This window comes from Oncorhynchus kisutch, linkage group LG3 (assembly GCF_002021735.2).
Source record: "Oncorhynchus kisutch isolate 150728-3 linkage group LG3, Okis_V2, whole genome shotgun sequence".
NCBI classification, from domain to species: Eukaryota; Metazoa; Chordata; class Actinopteri; order Salmoniformes; family Salmonidae; genus Oncorhynchus; species Oncorhynchus kisutch.
The window spans coordinates 26,921,094-26,941,031 of record NC_034176.2 but is presented as its reverse complement, the minus strand read 5'-3'; the positions used below and the strand labels follow the sequence as shown (position 1 = coordinate 26,941,031).

The 19,938-nt window shown below is 39.6% G+C and overlaps 2 protein-coding genes across 2 annotated transcripts; both read right to left on the bottom strand.

Annotated features, from left to right (window-relative positions):
- Nucleotides 1-2,262: 2,262 nt before the first annotated feature.
- Nucleotides 2,263-3,441, bottom strand: tas2r202 (taste receptor, type 2, member 202). Its single transcript, XM_020465263.2, has one exon. The coding sequence runs from the start codon at nucleotides 3,238-3,240 to the stop codon at nucleotides 2,263-2,265; it is 978 nt and encodes a 325-aa protein (XP_020320852.1). The 5' UTR covers nucleotides 3,241-3,441.
- A 2,060-nt stretch (nucleotides 3,442-5,501) lies between these two features.
- On the bottom strand, nucleotides 5,502-10,890 carry vsig8b (V-set and immunoglobulin domain containing 8b). The gene is made up of 8 exons (XM_020462965.2): nucleotides 10,769-10,890; nucleotides 10,223-10,314; nucleotides 9,585-9,754; nucleotides 9,234-9,435; nucleotides 8,518-8,670; nucleotides 8,264-8,386; nucleotides 8,009-8,147; nucleotides 5,502-7,892 (listed from the first exon to the last, which is right to left on the bottom strand). Exons 2-8 carry the CDS (start codon nucleotides 10,302-10,304, stop codon nucleotides 7,655-7,657), a joined length of 1,107 nt encoding a protein of 368 aa, XP_020318554.1. The 5' UTR covers nucleotides 10,305-10,314; nucleotides 10,769-10,890; the 3' UTR covers nucleotides 5,502-7,654.
- Nucleotides 10,891-19,938: the final 9,048 nt, after the last annotated feature.

The following is a 19,938-nucleotide window of genomic DNA, read 5'->3' as shown; positions in this document are numbered from 1 at the left end:
AAATAGTGAGAGAATTTATGTCTTGTCAATCATTTCATTGTGATACCATCGGTTATGCATGTTATACATATGATTCTGTTTCAGTTATATTCATGCTTTATTTGTATGTTCTATATTGAGAAGAACATGTATTTTTTTACGTAGCATTAGCGTATATGTTGAAGTGGACTTAAGTAAAACACAATAATGTTTCCCATACGTGAAAGCAGGTTGTTTCTGTACAGTAGTGTGGGCTGGGCTGGGGAGAGAGGTTTATTGCGTAGTTTAGTGTTGTTTATTGCAGTAGGGCCTGTGTGATATTTAGCTACTGGTCATGTTAATCTAGTTTGCTAATGGCCTGTTCCTTCCTGTCATACTGGTGGACAGGATATCACTCTCCCTGCAGTCCCTTCGTCACATGGCCTCAGACTACTGTAGGGATGCTTCCAGGCTGCCCTGTGATGTGTGCTCATCCATGGACGAGTTTAGCTGGGCTTGGTTTTTACCGTCAACATTTACCCATATCTTCTTGGACATAAACAACATTCCTGACCACATGCCATTGACAGACATAAGTAGACTTGAGTGCAGCTGTCTGATAATAAATGCCCCTGTGTATCTCCGTATTAGACTTCACTAGATGGTGCTAGAGGGAATGTAGCGGTGGGGTATTTATTGTCAGTGTTGCCGAAATAGGACAGATGGTTTTCACATTTTAAGAGGTGTAAAGTAACTAATTATAACTACTCTTGTTTTCAAAGTACGTAATTTTACTTCTACTTGAGTAAAATTTCATTAAAGTAACAGTACTTCTACTTGAATAGGATATTTCAGTACTCTTCCACCCCTGATGAGTGAGTGAGTGAGTGAGTGAGTGAGGGAAAGAGTGTGTGGGTGAGTCCGTGAATGTCGGCCGGTCCTCTGGACAAGTATCAAGTATCAGAGGGGTGAATGAGGGATTGAATAGGTGAAGGATTAGACATGTTTATTTATGGAGTATATTGAAGTCTGGCAACTTCATTGTTTATGTACTTTATTTTGTATTGGTTTTGTATTTATCAATACATTTTAATTGCTTAGAATGTTTCATTTATTTTCAAATGTTAATAGTATATTATTTTTACAAATCCTTAATTTTTTACCTTGTAGCAACTCATAAATTCCTTCTGTACATTAATTTCCTCTCTTCCTTTTCAATTTAATGCATGGCAAAGATCATGTGTAACAACTTTCAAGTAACTTTAGCGAAGGTAGCTAATTATTAAGGTTTTTATATAAAATAGTAACTCAATTACTTTCACTCTGAGTACTTTTTTGCTACCTTTTTACCTTTACTTGAGTAGTTTTTTTTACACCAGTAATTTTAAATCTTCTTGAGTAAAATGTATTTAAAGTAACAGTACTTCTACTAGAGTAGGATATTACAGTATGCTTTCCACCCCTGCATATTTCCCTTAATATTCTAGATGGTTTGTGAGCAGAGGTTATACAGAATGTGTATGCAACCACTATAAATCACATCGTACAGATTTTCAGCAAATATTAACCACCCTTTCCAAATGCAGTTTGATTGGTAGAGTGTCTTGTTTGGTTGTTATCATCTAGTAATGACCTTGGTATAGATGTCAAAGGAATATACAGAACCATAAGAATCCCATTCACTATGCTCTCAACTGAAAAAGCTGGAAACTGACACTGGATATTAGCTATTGAGATGAGAGAAACAAAGGCGAAATAGAGGCATTTATTGTAGGCTATGGCAAAGCCCTATAATGAGTAGCCATGATATTAATATGGACTGTAAATCTTTAATCAATATCTGTAATGGCAAAAGACATAGGTTATTCATGAATTAATAACTACACCACATTGAAAAATATTCTTAATTATACTGAGAAGAACATTAAACAACAGAGACAGGGCTGTTAGCTAAAATACTATAATATTTATTCACATGTTATTTTATGTATCTAATATAGGTTTATGCATGGAAAAACAAGCCACACATTGAACCTAATGATGAAGTTAAGTGGTCAGACAATAAGATGACTCTAAATCCATACTATCCAAACATATTCATGCAAATAATTAATTGGATTTATATAGTGCTTTTCTTCTAACAGATACTCAAAATGCTTTACATAGCAGAGGGAAACTCACCTCATCACCACCAATGTGGGTCACGCACCTGGGTGATGCACAGTGACCATTTTTGTGCCAGAATGCTCACCGCAACATGTTAAATTAATGTACCCAAGGCCATTGTGGCTACCCTGGTCTGACTCAGTGTTTGACTGTGTGAGCAGAGCTGGGTTTGCATTTGGTCTCTGGCACCTTTAGGCAGGACAGACAGGGAAACTCTTCCAGGCCGACATTGTAAGAGTGGAGGAGAACCTTCCAGAATGTCTTCTTACCGTAGATAAGAACCAAGGCACTGAAAGTGGTATAGATGGAGGTGAAGAGAAAAGAGAGCAGAATAGCATTCTCTTTCTTCACCGTCACCTGATAGTACGCATATAAATCAACCACCATGAAACAGAGGAAAACAACCACCAGGGCGAGGGTCATGCGTATCACCCGCATCTCAGAGCCCAGCTTGGGTGCGTGGGAACCATTGGTACTGGCCTTCATGTGCTGGAGATGGATGCCCAGGTGAACAGAGATGGATATGCAACACTTTACCATCAGAACTCCCGGTAGGATATTAGAGAGGACTAGATAAACAGTGTTATAGATCATGCCAGGGGTGTCATTAGGCATGATGGAACCGCAGTCCTTGTTTTCCGATGTATTGTTCTCAGGGACGAGGACAGTCAGCATAGGCAGACACGTGCTGAGACCACACATAGGGATGACCAGGACCACCGTGGTGACGTGCTTCAGGATGGCCTCCTGGATCTTGGTGTAGCAGTGGATGGGCTCGATCACTAGCTTGGTGCTGTAGTAGAAGGTCAGGAAGGAGGTGGTCCACATGATAGTGAACTTGAGGCTGAACACTGTCAATATCATTAAGGAGTAGAACAGCTCTTCCAGTCGGCAGTCTTTGTCTATTTCGGTCATGGTCATCCAGAGATAGCAGAGCAGCTGGTGAGCTCCATTGGCCAAGGACAGGGCTGTGATGATGGTTTCACAGGGGGTCCAGTGTTTGTTCTGCTTATAGCTCCTCAGGCTCATCAGGAAGATGAACAGGTTGAAGAACATGGTGAGGACGGCCATCAGGCCAGTTATGACCCAGATAGTCACCTTATTAGCTCCTTGCATGGTGCTGTTGGTTCTTTAAAACAATGTCCACCAGCTAATTTGAGGTATTTTAAGGTGTGTTTGAGGTTGAGGGGGAGGTAGTGCCTGAATGTTTCAATACCATATTTTGCAAGCTTTTTTAATATGACATTTACTTTCAAATTCTTCACTTAACACAGACAGTCAAGGGTTTTCTTCATTTGAATCAGACCAACACATAGCCAGGAGGTTTCTGTTCTCTGTAGAAGAAATGTACAAATAGAAAATTCATTGGAAAACATTTTAAAGTCCACAAGGGTAAGGTAAGCAATTATACCATGTTGAGTGTGGCTATTTTGGATGCAGCTTTACCTCAGAAAAAGATCCCTTTGCGTCTGATGGTTTTTCTTGGATATTTTAGTACAACTTGAAATAGGTTGTCTGATTCAAAATCTTGGCATTGAAGATGAAAATATATTTTTGAAAAAAGGTCAAAGAATGGCTTTTAGAAGTTGCCTGAAGATGTTAACTGACAATGGCATCGCAAGTTGAGGCACAGACCCTTTGATTTCAGAGTAGCCTGATTGGAATTTATAGAGAAGCATCAAACTCCATTCACAACAGTATTTGCATGGTGGGGATGGCAAAAGACAGTGGTGGCAGGGTATTTCCATGGGCCTGGGGTGAAGTTGTGTATATCCGGTGGAATTACTGTACGAGAAGTACTGCAGCATGACAGGTTTGCCAAACCACAGATACTGAACAAAACCTCTCAGGCAGGAGGTCCAATGTCCATGCAAATGTACTTCCTGGAGCTATGGCCACAGATTTACACATCGTCCCACAAGGTCAATTTACGTATCATAAAGGGGGCAACCTGCCTTTGGCTCACCTTCAAATTCTGTGTTAATTCATCACTTTATAGCAGGGCTGTTCAATTCTGGTCCTGGAGAGCCGAAATGCTTCAGTACCTGGTAGTTAATTTACAAGTTACACGGGCCCACCCACTGGGGAGCCATGCCCAGCAAATCAGGATTTTTTTTAATTGTCCCCACACTTGTCAGGTGGATGGATTATCTTGGCAAAGAAGAAATGCCCACCAACAGGGATGTCAACAAATGTGTACACAAAATTTGAGAGAAATAAGCTTTTTGTGCGTCTGAATTTGTTTTATTTCAGCTAATGAAACACTGTACATGTTGTGTTTATATTTTTGTTCAGTATAGAAAGAGGAGTCTAGGTTACAGGTGTCAAACTCATTCCACAGTGCCAAATAACTGCGGGTTTTCGCTCTTTCCTTGTCCTTGATTGATGAATTAAGGTCACTAATTAAGGTCACTAATTAAGGTCACTAATTAAGGTCACAATTGGTTGTCTCCGGCGTAATTGAAAGGGAAAAACAAAAACCTGCAGACACTAGACCTTCCACGGAATGAGTTTGACACCCCTGCTATACTAATGCTGTGTTCAAAACTACTGGGAGCTCAGAACTTGGAAATCTTCGACATCCGACTTCAGTGCATTCAAACCAACTTGAGAAAAATCGATTTCAACGGTCAATCCAACTCGGGGCCTCTTTCAAGAGCTCCGATTTTCTGACCTGGAGATCACTGACGTCATGATTTGACCTCACATTTTTCAGAGTTTCCAGTTGTTTTGAACCCGGCAGTAAGTAGATCCAGTATTATGCTCTATGGCAGGGATGTCAAACTCCTTCCATGGTGGGCCTAGTGTCTGCTGGTTTATGGGGTTTCCTGTCAATTAAGACCTAGACAATCAGGTGATTGGAGTTCCTTACTAATTTGTCAACTTAATTAATCAATCAAATACAAGGAAGGAGGGAAAATCCGCAGACATGCGGCCCTCCGTGGAATGAGTTTGACACCCGGTCTATAGTATGATAATGCACAAACCAAAAAGAGAAAGCAAAAACCCAGAGATCCTTGCAGCCAAATCAATCATTGTAGACATTCCACACTACTTCTACATAGATAGAAAAAATTCTTTGATCATAGACTTTCTGCCAGATTTTCTCCCCTGAGCTGTCTACTTCTGAAGCCAGTCTGCTTCATACTCTTGTTTTCTACCAAAATCAATATCATATCACATATCACATATCTGACTGGCACACGATGTTATTCCATCTCATCATAAAAAAAGATTTCCAACGAAAGTCTGTCAATCAAATCTGCAGCATCACTAGTCAAAATGAGTTCCCTCGTGAATTTGGCTTGGCGTGTTGAGGGTGGGGTCATTTGCTTTTTTCAGTTGGTGACACAGATTAATCACATTTGATAAACAAGTTAGTAAAAAAAAGTGCTTTATTGGGAAATTATAGAAAGGATGACAAACATTTTAGTTACTTGTCTCCTGGGCAAATTAAAACATACATAGATTTTTTTTAAATACATCTGACACTCACATACATCTGACACTCACATACATCTGACACTCACTGCATACATACACTTTAAATATAACCTTTTTTTCTCATTTGCAAAATCCTGAATTTATCTACACGTGACTAAAATATTATCCATTGCACTATTGCACCAATAGTCCCCAGGCTAAGCTTCGGGTGGAAGTGGCTGGGAACAGAGTATGTGAGCAGAGCGTTCCCCAATTAGACTGGAGCGTGATTCCCAAAGGCTGGAGCGTAGGGCTTTTCTCAGGCTCCAATTTCGCTCTCACTTCACGAGCTCAGGCCAGTACCACTCACTTCACAAGCTCAGGGCATGCCCGGCCCAGCATGCATTTACAGTCTACTTGTGTGCTGCTAACTATAGCTACTATCATGGAGTTCGCTAAATATTTTCAAAAAGAAACTGATGAAACACACAGGTGCTTAATAAAGGTGATTTACCAAGACGATGACCAAGAGCAAGAGAGGGAGTGCGGTGATATAGTGTACACAACTAAATAATCTTTGTGGAATCTGAAAAGACACGTATTCTGAAAGTATGATCGTGTACTTACTGCATGCACATGCTAAAAGAAAGGTACGAGGTGGGTAGATAACTGTGTCATTGTAGCAAATTATTTCTAAACAAAAAATCTGATCTCTTAAACTTTAAGTGTATTTTTGTTCTATTATCTATACAACAGGCCATAATTGATTTTGGCTCAATAGGCCTGTCATATTCACACATTCAAGCAGCTTTCTGTTTTGATTGAGTTATTTTGCCTAAAAACATTCAGGCCTACCTGTTGCCCAGCAAGAGTGGGCAAAGGGGTGTTTAGCATCCCCTGGGGCTCTGCACGTGTGGGGAGGGTATTCTCTGCTGCTGGCCGTCTCTCCAGGCACCATGCATGAGCCTGAAGCCACAGACTGGCCAAACTTGTATTTTAAAAAATTCAAAGGCACTAATAGGTCATTTTTTGGTGTATTTTGTATTTAATTCTAAGTAAGTCACAGCCTATATACGCAATTAATAAACTACAATGATTTAATACAACAAAAGGTTGCTCTTTATGTCCCTACCAGCCAAATGTGTCGCACTCGCAAATGCTTCACTATGTATTTTTTTGTAGACTATAGCCTTGAAATAATTGAAATGATTTAGCCTAAATAATTCATTTTCGTTCCTTCTTAGGCTCCCTGTCTGGATTTCCAACCGCTCAACTCCCTCACATGCTCTGGCTGGGAATGAGATTATACATAAAACATATCCTTTAATAGAGTACCACAGTATGAATCTCAATACCCATAAAACCTAGCGGTCAAACAGGGAAATGGTTCCAATCGTTTTAGAAACACTTAAAATAAAATAAGAGCTGTGTTTCGTGTAGGCTTACCCTGGTGTGACATTTTGATAACCGTGTAAATATCTCTTGGACAAGGTGACTTTTATCAATATATTTGCCTGTATGTGGCTATCATAAAGAACTACAAATACCATGATGATCTGGACAAAACTGCCGAATCGAGGCAAAGGTAAGAATCTCTCGATTAACTATCTACATGTTAGCTAAATGTAGAATTGAAAAAAATGGCTAAATTCCTTTATACTGACAATTCTGTGAACTGTCTTGTGCAAGTTTTAAAATTGCCACATTACCTGTTAGCAAAGGTGTCAGGAGCTTGCACTGATTTGTAGTCTTGCATGATGTCTACTTTGATGCAAATTAGCATTTTCAAACAGAGAAAATAGAGCCAAATATTTTGATAAAAGTCACCTTGTCCGAGACAAATTTAAATGCTTATCAAAACGTCATGCCAGGGTAAGCCTACACAGACCTTATTTTAAGTGTTTCTAAAATCCCCTATGGGAAAAATGGAGGAAAACAATCAGAACCATTTCTCTGTTTGACTGCTAGGTTTTATGGATATTATGACATCTCAACTGTGGCGGTCTATGCCTGCATGTGATAGCTGTTTATACTGAAGTTTGGTAAAATGTCCTAAACTGACATTTAAAAAATGCGATGAGGTTTCTTATCCCAACCCAAATCATTGTTACACAGGGTAGCCATAACTGCTGTCATATTTCAACAGAGGGGCCTGCTGCCTGCTGGGGGCGGGCGTGCCTTTGCTCCTGTCTGTGTAGATGCTGCTGTGGCCTGATTCTGTCCTCTTGGGCTGGCCCTTTCTTACTGAGCTGTAGACCACCCCTGGGTGGGAGCGGTAGCCTAGGACCGAGCGGAAGCTGGAGTTCCTGCTGGCGGGGCGACTCTCTGGGGCTGGGGCATCCTCCCTGGTGGGCAGGGGTAGTGCCAGGCCACAGAGGAGAAGCACAGAAAGGTAGAAGTTAAATTCATTTTCCAGTTTGTCTGCTGCAGCCTGTAATTCTTGGAATGTCATATTTCATACCTGATTTCATGGGCAACCTCCTTCTCATAGCGACGCTTGTGGCAGCAGCAGACCAGAAGCCAGATGAGAAGCAGGAGGAGGAGCAACAGTAGCAGGCCACCAATCACAGCACCCACTATGGTCCCTGCCTTGTTGGTAGCTAAAAAGGTCCTGATATTCAGACAGGTTCCAAGGAATAGGTCCACACATATGCACCGTTCTCACTTTCTTTCTCCCAATTAACAGGCTTAAAGATATTTGTGGTTTTAAACTTACGGTTGTATGCGTGCAGGGTGCATTTACACTGCACATTGCCAACAGGATTCGACACCACACAAAGATAGTTTCCCATGTAGCTCTCTGAGTGATTTCTTATCATCAGCTCTCCAGTCTGAGAGTCTAAAAAAAACCCACAAAGACAATCACTGCCAGCTACAAGCCACACCTTACCGCAGTATATCAACATGTACAGTATATCTATGGTTATGTGTGCCATGTCTTATCTAGAGGCTTTAGTTCTTGGTTCCTACTTTGTGTTGCTGTGGGCGGGATGGCCCCTCCACTCTCTCTGGTCCAGACATAGTTGATGGGGATGGATCCCACGGAGGACTTGCATCGGAGGGTGACATCGCTCCCCTTCTCCTCGCCACCTTCAACCCAGCACTTAGGCATTGATGGTGGAACTGGTGCAAGAGAATAGAGGTAAAACAGTGTCTTTGGAAAGATTTCCTTTGATGTACCGTACCAGGGGCGCAACTTTCACTGGGGACATTGCATTTTTGCCCCCCCCCCTCAGTTTTATCATTGGAATGTGATACAAAACGAAGCAACGGTGTGCTTTAGGACCATGCGGACACCTCCGAGTGGTCGGGTAGGCTGTTTGGTTTGTTAATAATCTGACTGGACAGAAAAATGTATATAATTATGTTCCCCCCGCTTCTAAACCCAAAGTTGCGCCCCTGTACTGTACATATGTATTTTTGCAACCAAATGCAAAATGGGCCAATGTGTAAACTTGTTGATTTCTTCTAAGTGTATTTCCACCAGAGGAAATTTGGTATATTGATAGGAACAAAGGAAAGAGGTGTGGCTGCTGGATGGAAGTATCGGAGATAACAAGGCGTTAACAGGGTGTTAGTTAACATTCCATCTCGGTGAGAGAGCAAATTTTAAAATGGCACACAGGACAGTGGAATGATGAAACTGGTAAAACAGAAACCAGTCTGGGAGGGGCGGCCTTCCTCACCCATCACTACCAGAGTGACTTTTCGCATGTCGACACCCGGCACTTTCTTGACTTTGCACTGGTAGGTGGCTGTGTCTGAGGCCTTCAGTGCAGAGATGGAGACGGATGCGTCTCCCAGTGGGGGGTCTTTTGTGAAGTCCATCCTGGTAGACAACCTGGGGTCCCCATAATGCACTTTTTTGCCTCCTGAATAAGATAAGATCTAAGAGATAGAGTCAGTTCAATGACAAAAACTACAAAAACACAAGTATTGATAACATATTAATTTGATAATGCATGTTTCAACTCCAAACCCTCCCCATAAGTTATCCATATCAAGGATCCCCTCTGTCCCCTGCTCTGTAGTCTCACCAGCTGGTCTTTCTGGGTCATGTCTGGACGGACGTTCAACCACTCAATGTCCAGTTCTCCTATGTCAGAGGCGTCAGAGGTGAAGGTGCACCCCAGCGTGACTGTCTCCCCCTGGGCTTTCTGAATGGTCTGAGGCCCTGTGGATGTTATCTGAATACCCTCTATGACATCTAAGGGTTCAGAGAAAAACACACATTCAGGATTGACACTTACAAAGAATGTGGAGTCCCTCAGGCAGGGACAGACTAAAATGACAACTTCTAAATGGGGAAAAACTGCATTAGCAGTTCACAGAAGTGTAAATGCATTTCTGATACATTTGATATATCCAACATGTAGGACAGACACTGGCTATTGAATGCAGCAGAAACTGACGTTGTTATGACCTGGGACACTGTCTGGGCTCCACCCCAACTGCTGTTTACATTGAGCAAAATAAACCTGTTGCGTGGGAATGTACAGTCAATGCCTGTCGCACAGGCACATCTTACATCCCCTGACAAAGATAAATGGACAGAAAAAACTTGATATGAATTAAACTAAAATGTGGTCTTGTGCAGTGTGGGCCAGAAGGGCCCAACATAATGGATAGCATGGGGAGACTAGGTTAGGAAACCCTGATTTATTTGACAACTCACCTGTGTTGAGAGAAACTGTTAGCACAAACATCACAGCCAACTGTAGTCTTGAGCATGTAAGGCACTTTCGCATAGTGACCATATTGGTAAACCTGTATGGCACATCAAGAGAAATATGATAATACAATATTAACTGAATTGTTTGAATGTGTACTTCCTCATTGTAATTTTAATCTAGTTTTATGGAGGAAACATTACTCAGCTAACAGATATGTAGTCTTTATCATGTACTGAAACTACAACGATAAAATATGCTCACTCTTTCTGAGGGGCGCTCTTTCTGAGGGGGATAGATAACTCTGGACAGAATGGCATATGGCCATTCTGTCCAAGACTAGGGGAGTAAATACTACAGGAGGACATATACTCTACAATATAACCAACTGTATTTTACGTAAGTGTTAATTATCCCCCTCTCCAACTTAGTGGCTGTTGCCGAGTGAGTGAGGAATTTGAAAATGTAACTCTTGATTATATCAGCTCATATTCATAATATTTTGACAGTATTCAAGAAAACAATCAAAACAATGAATTAATACAAATTACCTTTCTGTTCAGCAATATTCCAAAGGTAAAGTTGTTTCCAAGAGTCCTGACAGACTGAAACAGCACAAAACCTTTGCTTCCCTTCAGTTGCTCTCACCTGAAATTGTAACCTCAGGTCACGCCCTCTCTATTTCCATACAGTCCTTCCTCTGCTTCTTCTTCTACGGTATTATGGCGGTAAGCAAACATTGTTAGAGGTGCATGCCACCACCTATTGTGTGGGCTGTGTATCAGCCTACTGTTTTGGGAGTGTGAATTCATAACATTTTGTGACACAGAAAGGGGAGAGAAAAAAGGATGGGAAAAGTGAATAAGAAATTGCCCTACCAACTAACCCTATACCCATTAAAACCTCACTACTACTTGGCCCTATTTTATACTATACCAGGCTGGCAGCCGGGAAGGACGGGACATTATCGTTCAACACACCTTGTAACTCTTCTGCAATAACATCTTGTACACCCAAGTACTTCTTTGCAGCTGCCACCACAACATTTATTTTCAGTGATTTACATCCTGTGCCTGCTATACAGTTGATAATAACCAAGGTATGAACACTAAGTAACCAACCTTACTGAAGCACATGTTATTCCTATCACTCTCTTTTGGCCTCGGCCTACTCACAGGGAGCCTCTTAGGATTCCTCGCCCTTGACCTATCTTCCTCTACTACTCTCTTCACTGCCTCAGCATACAACACCTTCTGTACTACTCTGATCCTTGGCACCTCAACCTGCCTTTCTCTCACGAACACTTCTGATCTCCAGCACCATGGCTACCCCTACAGTTAACACACACAACGTTTCCACCGATATTACACATTCCTTTCTCTCATGCCCTCCTGCACACTTCTCATATCTAGGAATCTCCCGCCTGCACACTTCTGCAACATGACCATAAGCTTGACACCTAAAACACTGTAATGGGTGTGATGGAAATGTTTATGTTTGTGCTTTTCAAATAACATATTTCTACGTTCTGTTTGTGCTTTTCTATAAACCAATTTCTGTGTTCTTGCATTGACTGATTGAACGAATCCTCATTATCAATATCTACAATTTGGCAGTACGCCCAGAGCCTTGTTTAGAGAAAGGATATCTCAGTTTCAAGGTCTCAGCTTAGAGAGAAGAAGCTTCGTGAGGTATTGGTCTGTTACATGCATAACCCAGTATTGGTCGTCACATGAATGAAGCAAACATGAATTATGAATGATAAATATAAGCTAAATCATGCAAATATAACTTGTTAGTATATAAGGGAACTCATGTGACTACCCCATTAGAGCTCACTTCAGACCGGTACTTTATGCATCTATGTTTGACTGTGACCTCTCCAGCTTCCTGACAATAAAGAGTGATTAATTATAAGATTGACTTCGAGTGTCCCTGTATAAAAATTTCCACAACAATTTGGTGTCACGAACTGGATGATTGATTCTGCCTGTGGAGCTTTCCAGTTGGGGTCTGCGAGGAAAACTGGTGGCGCATTTTATGAAGCGTGAGGGACAATGAGACCCACCCAGACCAGACCCTTACTGTGAGCTGCCCAGGAGAAGACACATCATCCGCAAATAATTGAGGGATCACAACTGATTTCAGTAAGTCAATTTAAATGACTCTGTATAAAAATAAAAATACATATTTTTTAAATCAAGGCGAGTAATGCATAAAAAGGTAGTAGTCTTATTTTATGAGAAGAGGGTACCATGGAAAGCCCCACTGACAGCTGTCTGTAGGCATTTATAAGAAGTGTCCACGTGGTCTGCAACCACTACAAATAACAGAAGGTGTTTTTGAATATATTCAGTTAGGAACAAATTCTTATTTAAATTGACAGCTTAGGAACTGTGGGTTAACTGCTCTCTTCAGGGGCAGAACAACAGATTTTACCTTGTCAGCTCAGGGATTCGATGCAGCAACCTTTCAGTTACTGGCCCAACGCTCTAACCACTAGGCTACCTGCCACCCCAGCAGTATATGTACAGGAGATACATATGGTGCATATCAAGTAACGACGAGATTCTTTGAAGCTGCACATGGGTAATAAGAACGATTACCGAGTGGGTTTGGGATTTGAAATATGGATAATAAATGGATTGAAATTAGTACAGAGTCTGCTGCCTCAGTGTCCTTAGATATTTTTGTCAGATGTTACTATGGAATACTGAAGTATAATTACAAGCATTTCATAAGTGTCAAAGGCTTTTATTGACAATTACATGAAGTTGATGCAAAGAGTCAATATTTGCAGTGTTGACCCTTCTGTTGAAGGAATTTCATTCCTCTGTTTTAATTCCCAATTAAAATTAAACACTCCGTCAATTCATAATAATTTGTAAGACCCTTATCTTATAGGAATGGACAGAGCCCGGTCTTAAAAGTCAAGTAACAGCCTTTATTCAAGAGAGTACTGCCACAATACAGGTTACCACAGGTTATAAACTGAAAATGATGTCATTAGTTCTAACACTACCCCGTGCCATCTCCGTTCCAGTACCAAGGCTGTGTCTCAAGCCTTCCCACATCCGTCTCCCTACCAATTTAATATAATTTACGAGTCAAGGTTTTCTTGTGTAGATAAGCATTCTAGCCAGTCTGATTCATTTGTACCAAGGAACAGACCGTCATTGTTACTAAACTCTTGACCACATTCACACACATTATTTTCAGTACTGGGATCAGATAAGAAAATTCATACATATACAGTAACATTTAGTATTCTGATTAGTACATATACAGTAACATAATAGTATTCTGATTAGTACATTCTGATTGAAATGTATATATAATTAGTCATTATAGATAAAAATTCCCTTAACATATCCACCCTTTGATTAAATATTATACATCCAATTACACATGTAGTTATATTGTAATATTAAAAAGCCTATTTCTATTTTTATTAGAGATATTTCTTGTCATCAAAACATCACCTAAACCTAACCCCATAATTGCTTCGCCATAACTGTTTCTCAGGCCTACATCAGAATCATAACTCTTCTTATCAGGATTTTCGTTACAATCTTCATTAAAAAAAACTGTCTAATATTGAGACGGGATACAACCTAGCCTCCCTAAACATCAAATATGGTCTCATCAAATATAAATTCCCCGCAACTAAAAGATCCATATTCGTCCACCTGTTCTGTAGACATGCATTCAGTACTCCACGGGTCAGAACCTGGAATCGGCCCATACTGCACCATCTGTTGTGTCATCGATTTCTCCAGAGTCCTGGAAATAAGGACTCGCAGACAGGGAATTAGACAACAGCCACATAAAACTAAAACAGTCACACAGGTGAATGTAGCCCATAACACAGTGATCATAACATTTTTCCATTTTCCAAACGTACTATCAAACCAATTAGTCAGAGTATTCACCCCAGAGTTTTCTGCCAACTCGTGAGCCAGGGTGGTCAAACCAGCTGAGGCTTCGGGGCACTGATTAGTCCGGAGCTGTGTTATTTGGGATGTAAGCACAAACATGGTCCCGATAATCACGCATACTTCTCCTTTTTCAGCCAATAACATATCTAATGCAATTATATTCTGCCAAGCCATCAGGCTGGTTGCTTCAGTCTGTTCTGCAAAACCTATAATAGCATCTCTGGTATACTTGTTAAAGCGCTGTTGATTATCATAAATATAATTCATCCAGTCCATGTTCTTATTGAGAGTAGACCACCCGGAAATGCTTAACTCTTATCCTGCTAGGATCTGATTTCTTGCTTTGAACTCATCTGGCACCCCCATGGAACCCCAATGTTATCAATGTATACTTTGTCATCAAGAGACCCGGATGGAGTAGCTCATTTGGCTAAACTTGGTGTCTTGGTGTTGAATGAGTGTGAATGGCATTCCCAAATGTACAAGGGAGCATAATCCTGTCCAATCTGTCGGTAAAACCTCGCCCTGACATCATTTCCCAAGAGTACTGTACCGGGCCAAACGGTAATAATCTCCTCCGGTCACTGTAAAGGGAGGAACCTGTGGATATAAATCGTGCAAGTCAATGTAACTGTCATTATCTGGCATTCCTGCTTTCGTGAACAGCTTTACCATACTGGCCTAAACTCCTCTACCTAGAACCGTACTAGGGTGTCGACCAAGACCTGGTCATATCCATCATTCCACAACCCTAGATCCTCTTTCATTTCTGTTTAAAGGGTTAGGCGTATCTTTATGCAACACATCCCTCTCTCCTGATTACAATCAAAAACTCTCACCTTCACTATACTCTACCTTCTTCCATACTGGGTGAGTGGATTCATATAGCCCTCTCTCTCCAAATGAGCTATGACCTGTGTCCACGATCAATATGGGAACCTGCACCGATATATGCCATAATGGCTCAGAGTCCTAGACTGCCATGTAGTTAGAGACCCCATTTGGTCTACATAAAACTCCATTGAGAGATCCTTCCCAACCTCTACTCTAACTTCCTGTCTACCCAGATCTAGGGATCTCTTATGCTTATTTTGGAACAAAATCCTCATCGTCTAAACCATGGGTCAAATTATCACTCTCCGCATACTCAAGTAGGACATGCTGTATCAGGAATATGGCACCCACGATAAGACAGCTCAGACGAACAGCTTCCATGTGAAGCCCCACCCTCTCCCCGAGAACACATCACTAGCAAGAGCCAGACACACCTTCACTTCTATGAACAAAAACAGGGGTGATAGGACAGGGAGGATTACTTCATTCGAGAGATGGCCCCCGGAATTCTGTTAATTCCAGTTCTCCTCTCGAACACTGTTTATTGTTCGACAGTGTCAGTGTGTCTTACCCTCCCACCGTGCGATATGAATCCGGGTAGCTCTTTCAGCTAGCTGTCACCAGGAGTCCTTGGTATGGTCCCCCCAACAAGCCTCGGGGACTGGATTGAGTGACTTCACCTGTAGTTCACCTGTAATGCATAAAATTCTGGACATACAGGCTTGGTTAACAAACAGTTTCTCATATGTTTTATCTGATTATATCTTTAACTTATATGCCTATTTGTTAGCTAAACATTTTTTATTTTTATTATTAGTTTCTTATCCAATAGGCCACTAACTTACCCACCCCCCTTTTGATACCTGGCTCTGCCCAGGTAACAACCTTATATACCCTAAATAATGACTATACCCTAAATAATGACTGATTTTCTGACATTATCATGTATGTCCAATTCTCCCTTGGGCATCCATTAATCTCAATCCTGTATCAATTCTCTGTCCAGTGTCTTATCTAGTTTAAGAAGTATCTGTGCTATTTATATACGTTTTTAAATATATATATTTACCGATTTAAACAGTAATTCCTTTCTCTCCTATCTCTCAATATGCCACTAAGCGTCTCACTGTTTGACTATCTAAAATCATTGATTTTAGAAAAAACATGTCTATAAGTGGCCATCTCTAAAGTCCTTACATTTCCTTAATCAATCTATCTTAATCCTTACAATAATCCTAAATCACCACAGATGTCCTATATTCCTGTTAAATTTAATAATATTTAAAAAACCTCCTAATGGTTAACCAGAGCCTAAATAAATGCTAACCATATCGAAATCCTTCCTACACTTTACAAGCTCTTTCCTTCAGGGATCCTCAGTATTCTATCTGACAATAACATGAATTTAATATATGTTGCATAGTGTGGAATACCTTATCTACAGTAATTTATCACCCCTATTTATTCTCAATGATAAATATAACTATTTTCAGTTGTAATATCAAATCCATAATAGCCAATTTGAAAACTTCACAGCTAATATTGTAAATGAGCTTCAGTGATTCAAACAATAATTCTAAACCCCAAACTAAAACTCCATTATAACTAATTTACCTTAAAATTAGTAACCCAACTGACCACAATTCATTATACAAATGGCTCTCCCCAAGGCTGATCAGACCCCAAAAGATAGCCATGATAAGGTCAATAGGTCATACCACCCTTTTATAGTCATGTTCCGTACTACATTAGACATATTAAAGAACCCTTTATCCTTAAAATAAAAAAAATCACTTCTGTAACTAAAACTCATAAGGTTCCATATGTGAGCGTGCCTCTTTAAAATACCTTTGCACTAAAACAAATAGTCCTAACAAATGTTTTATGTGTATATATTTGCAAACCTTAATGGATAATCAAGACTTCCAGACCTTTTTCAATTTGGTCGTTTATGGCCGCTATCTCCCCCACTCTCCCCAAGATTATAATCCCAGGAAACTTCTAAAAGTGAGACACAACATGCCTAACTAGCATTCACTATGCTACTTCGATTCAGAAACTCAAAAGTGAACTATAAACTAAACCTAATGATAATTCCCCTTTGATTCAAATCATTAATTATAAGTTTTAAACATCGTCCACGTATATGTTTACTTAAATGAACATGCTACCCTTAGATACAATAATTAACCTGATAACATTATTATCCAATGTATGACTTTTTCCCTCTGCCACAAATGTCGTACATTTCTCAGTGTAAGAAATCCGTAATTTAATCCCAGATATTTAATAAAAATGCAGTCCAATCTCCCATGGCTCCTTTAATTTACTTATTTTAGATAACTTCCATCCGTCCCAGAATAAAGAATCCTACTTAAACACGCCAGAACACAATGTTTAACTAAGTTAAATCAAACCCTAAAATTTACCATGACCAGTAAACAAATAAACAAACCACTTTTATCAGCAAAAAACAAACTATACGAAAACTCACTACTATAATGCTTCAGATGACAAAATTACTCAGACTCATCTTTTTTACATCTTTTAGTTCCTCAAGAAAAAAACAACTTGCCCCTGTTACAGATGTCTACGTATCAGGGGAAAAGCTCAAATAACCAAATTCATCCTAGCTAATTTCCCGAAACATATGCAGTTATGTTTTTCTATAGAGGTTGCTTTTCAACATTAAATACCCTAACATGGTTCCACACAATGGAAACAGTGCTCAAATTAACTGGTGTTACATAAACAATCAAACCTGGAATCGACAACCATCAGAATCCATTATCACGATGTTTTACGATTCAGACATCCAGTCTCCCTTTCTCATAGCCTAATACAATCCAAATAAATGCCACAAATCTTATGATGCCTACCTAGCGTATCAGCTGCTAGTTTTTAGCATCTTTCCTGACTATCCTGGCGACTCTCAAATTACTTTAAAAAATGTATTTTGTAATTTTTATCAACTTCTGAAAAGTGACTCAAAACAATAATGCACACATTTTCCTTCTAAAAGACAAACAATTTTCAACGTTACCCCCAGTCACAACATAATTTCAGTGGCGACCAAAAGTGCTTTGCGAGTGACGTCATCAACAAGCGCTCAACCTCGGCCCAATCCGTAACGACTTTCAATGACTTGTAAATAATTGTTGTTCGATAAACCAAACCTAATTTATCACATCTGTTCAAATCTTGAATTATAATTTACCACCCCAACCAATATCTCTAAATTCGCTAATTTTACAAAAACATTTCGATGGGCATAAATCCTAATTGTGTTGTTATTATTTAGAATTCATTTTGGTCTAAGTAACTGTCTCGTCTTTGACTTAGTATTTTAATTACGACTCTATTCCCAATACGTTTATCATTTGTCTAATTAAAACTCATAATAATCCATATGTGAGTGTACCCCTTTAAAATACCTTGTCTCTGGGAACAGAGAACCCAAACTTTTACTACAACAACGAAACCTAATAATTCTGATAATCCCTTCACATCATTTGTTTTAAATCTCTCGATGTTTCATGTAACTCATTCAGTCTATCTTCAAATTGTCGTCCCAAAATATTTTATACACTGCCATACACTCAAACCACTGTGATAACCGTGCACTGTCCCTTTAAGATAAGACATTTTACTTGTTCCCCGCAATGAAAATGGAAAACAGATAATGTTTCGAATATGTTACTTTTTGTTCGAATTCACTGGCGTTACCTAACCAAAAATCAATACTCGGGAAAACAATCACAACTTTTTACGATTAAACTATTCTTACCTATTTTATAGTCCAAAGCATTGCACTATATAGCCCCATTGAATGCCTAGCAATTCCGTTGCTGGCTGTAGCATCTTTTCAGACTATCTTTACGATATTTCTCCTTTTTTTTAAAAATGTATTTGGAACTTTTAGCCACTTTTGAAAAGTAACTCTAAGCTATAATGCACGCATTTTCCCTCTAAATGCCACAACCCATTTTCTCTGTTTAAATTTGAGGAACGATATTGTTCAACGTAAAACGACGCCACAAATCTGCCTGCCTCTGTAAAATATATATTCCCTATTCAGATTGAGTTCAGTTTTAAATTCTAATCATCAAAGTAAAACCAACCAAACTTCTCAACTTTCTATTCCCTAACATTTAAACATACCATGTTTTGTGCTAAATTTATCGTATGTCAGTCGATTCATAAAGAGCTATAACATCCGGATAGCACGAAATTGTACCGTATCTCTCCGCTATTCCCTACATTTAACTTTAGGTGACTTTCTCTTCTATGATACATTTATTTAAATACGACTCCCATCTCAATACATTATTCCACCAGATCATTTTGGGAAAAATAGCGTATTACATCAAAATTGTCTTGCCATTATTTTTAATGACTTATTTTTTCAATTCGAGTCTAAAACACCTATTAACGTTTTAGTTCATATTTTATACAAACACTGGCGACCGTATTTTTCAGGCAAAACATACAAATCGGTGAATTACAATCTAAAATAAATTTTAGTCTATCGGTTTCAAAGCTGGCCTTGGTGTCCTGCTATTAAAATGATTGTGTTTCCCCGCCAATAATTATATTATTATAATTGTCTGTAGTCGCAAAACTTCGACACTGAGAATTCCCAGAAAATCGTGCTAATTTAAAACCCTTCCTGGCTATATTAGTAATATCAGCTTCCATTCAGGTTCTTTGTCTGAGTCAGATTTTGGACGCCTCTCTTCCATTCTCTTTGTTCTCCTATAACGGTAATCTCCCGCTAGTTTCCGACACTTCCTTTGAGGATTTCTAAACATCCTTACCGTTACTTAGCTATGATATTTAATCACTTATCTATGCCTTTCTATATTTAATTTTACCTTCTAATGTTCGTGTATTTCTATGAATCTGCAATTTACCATTACTAAATCACTTTAGTTCCTTTTCTGTCTGAC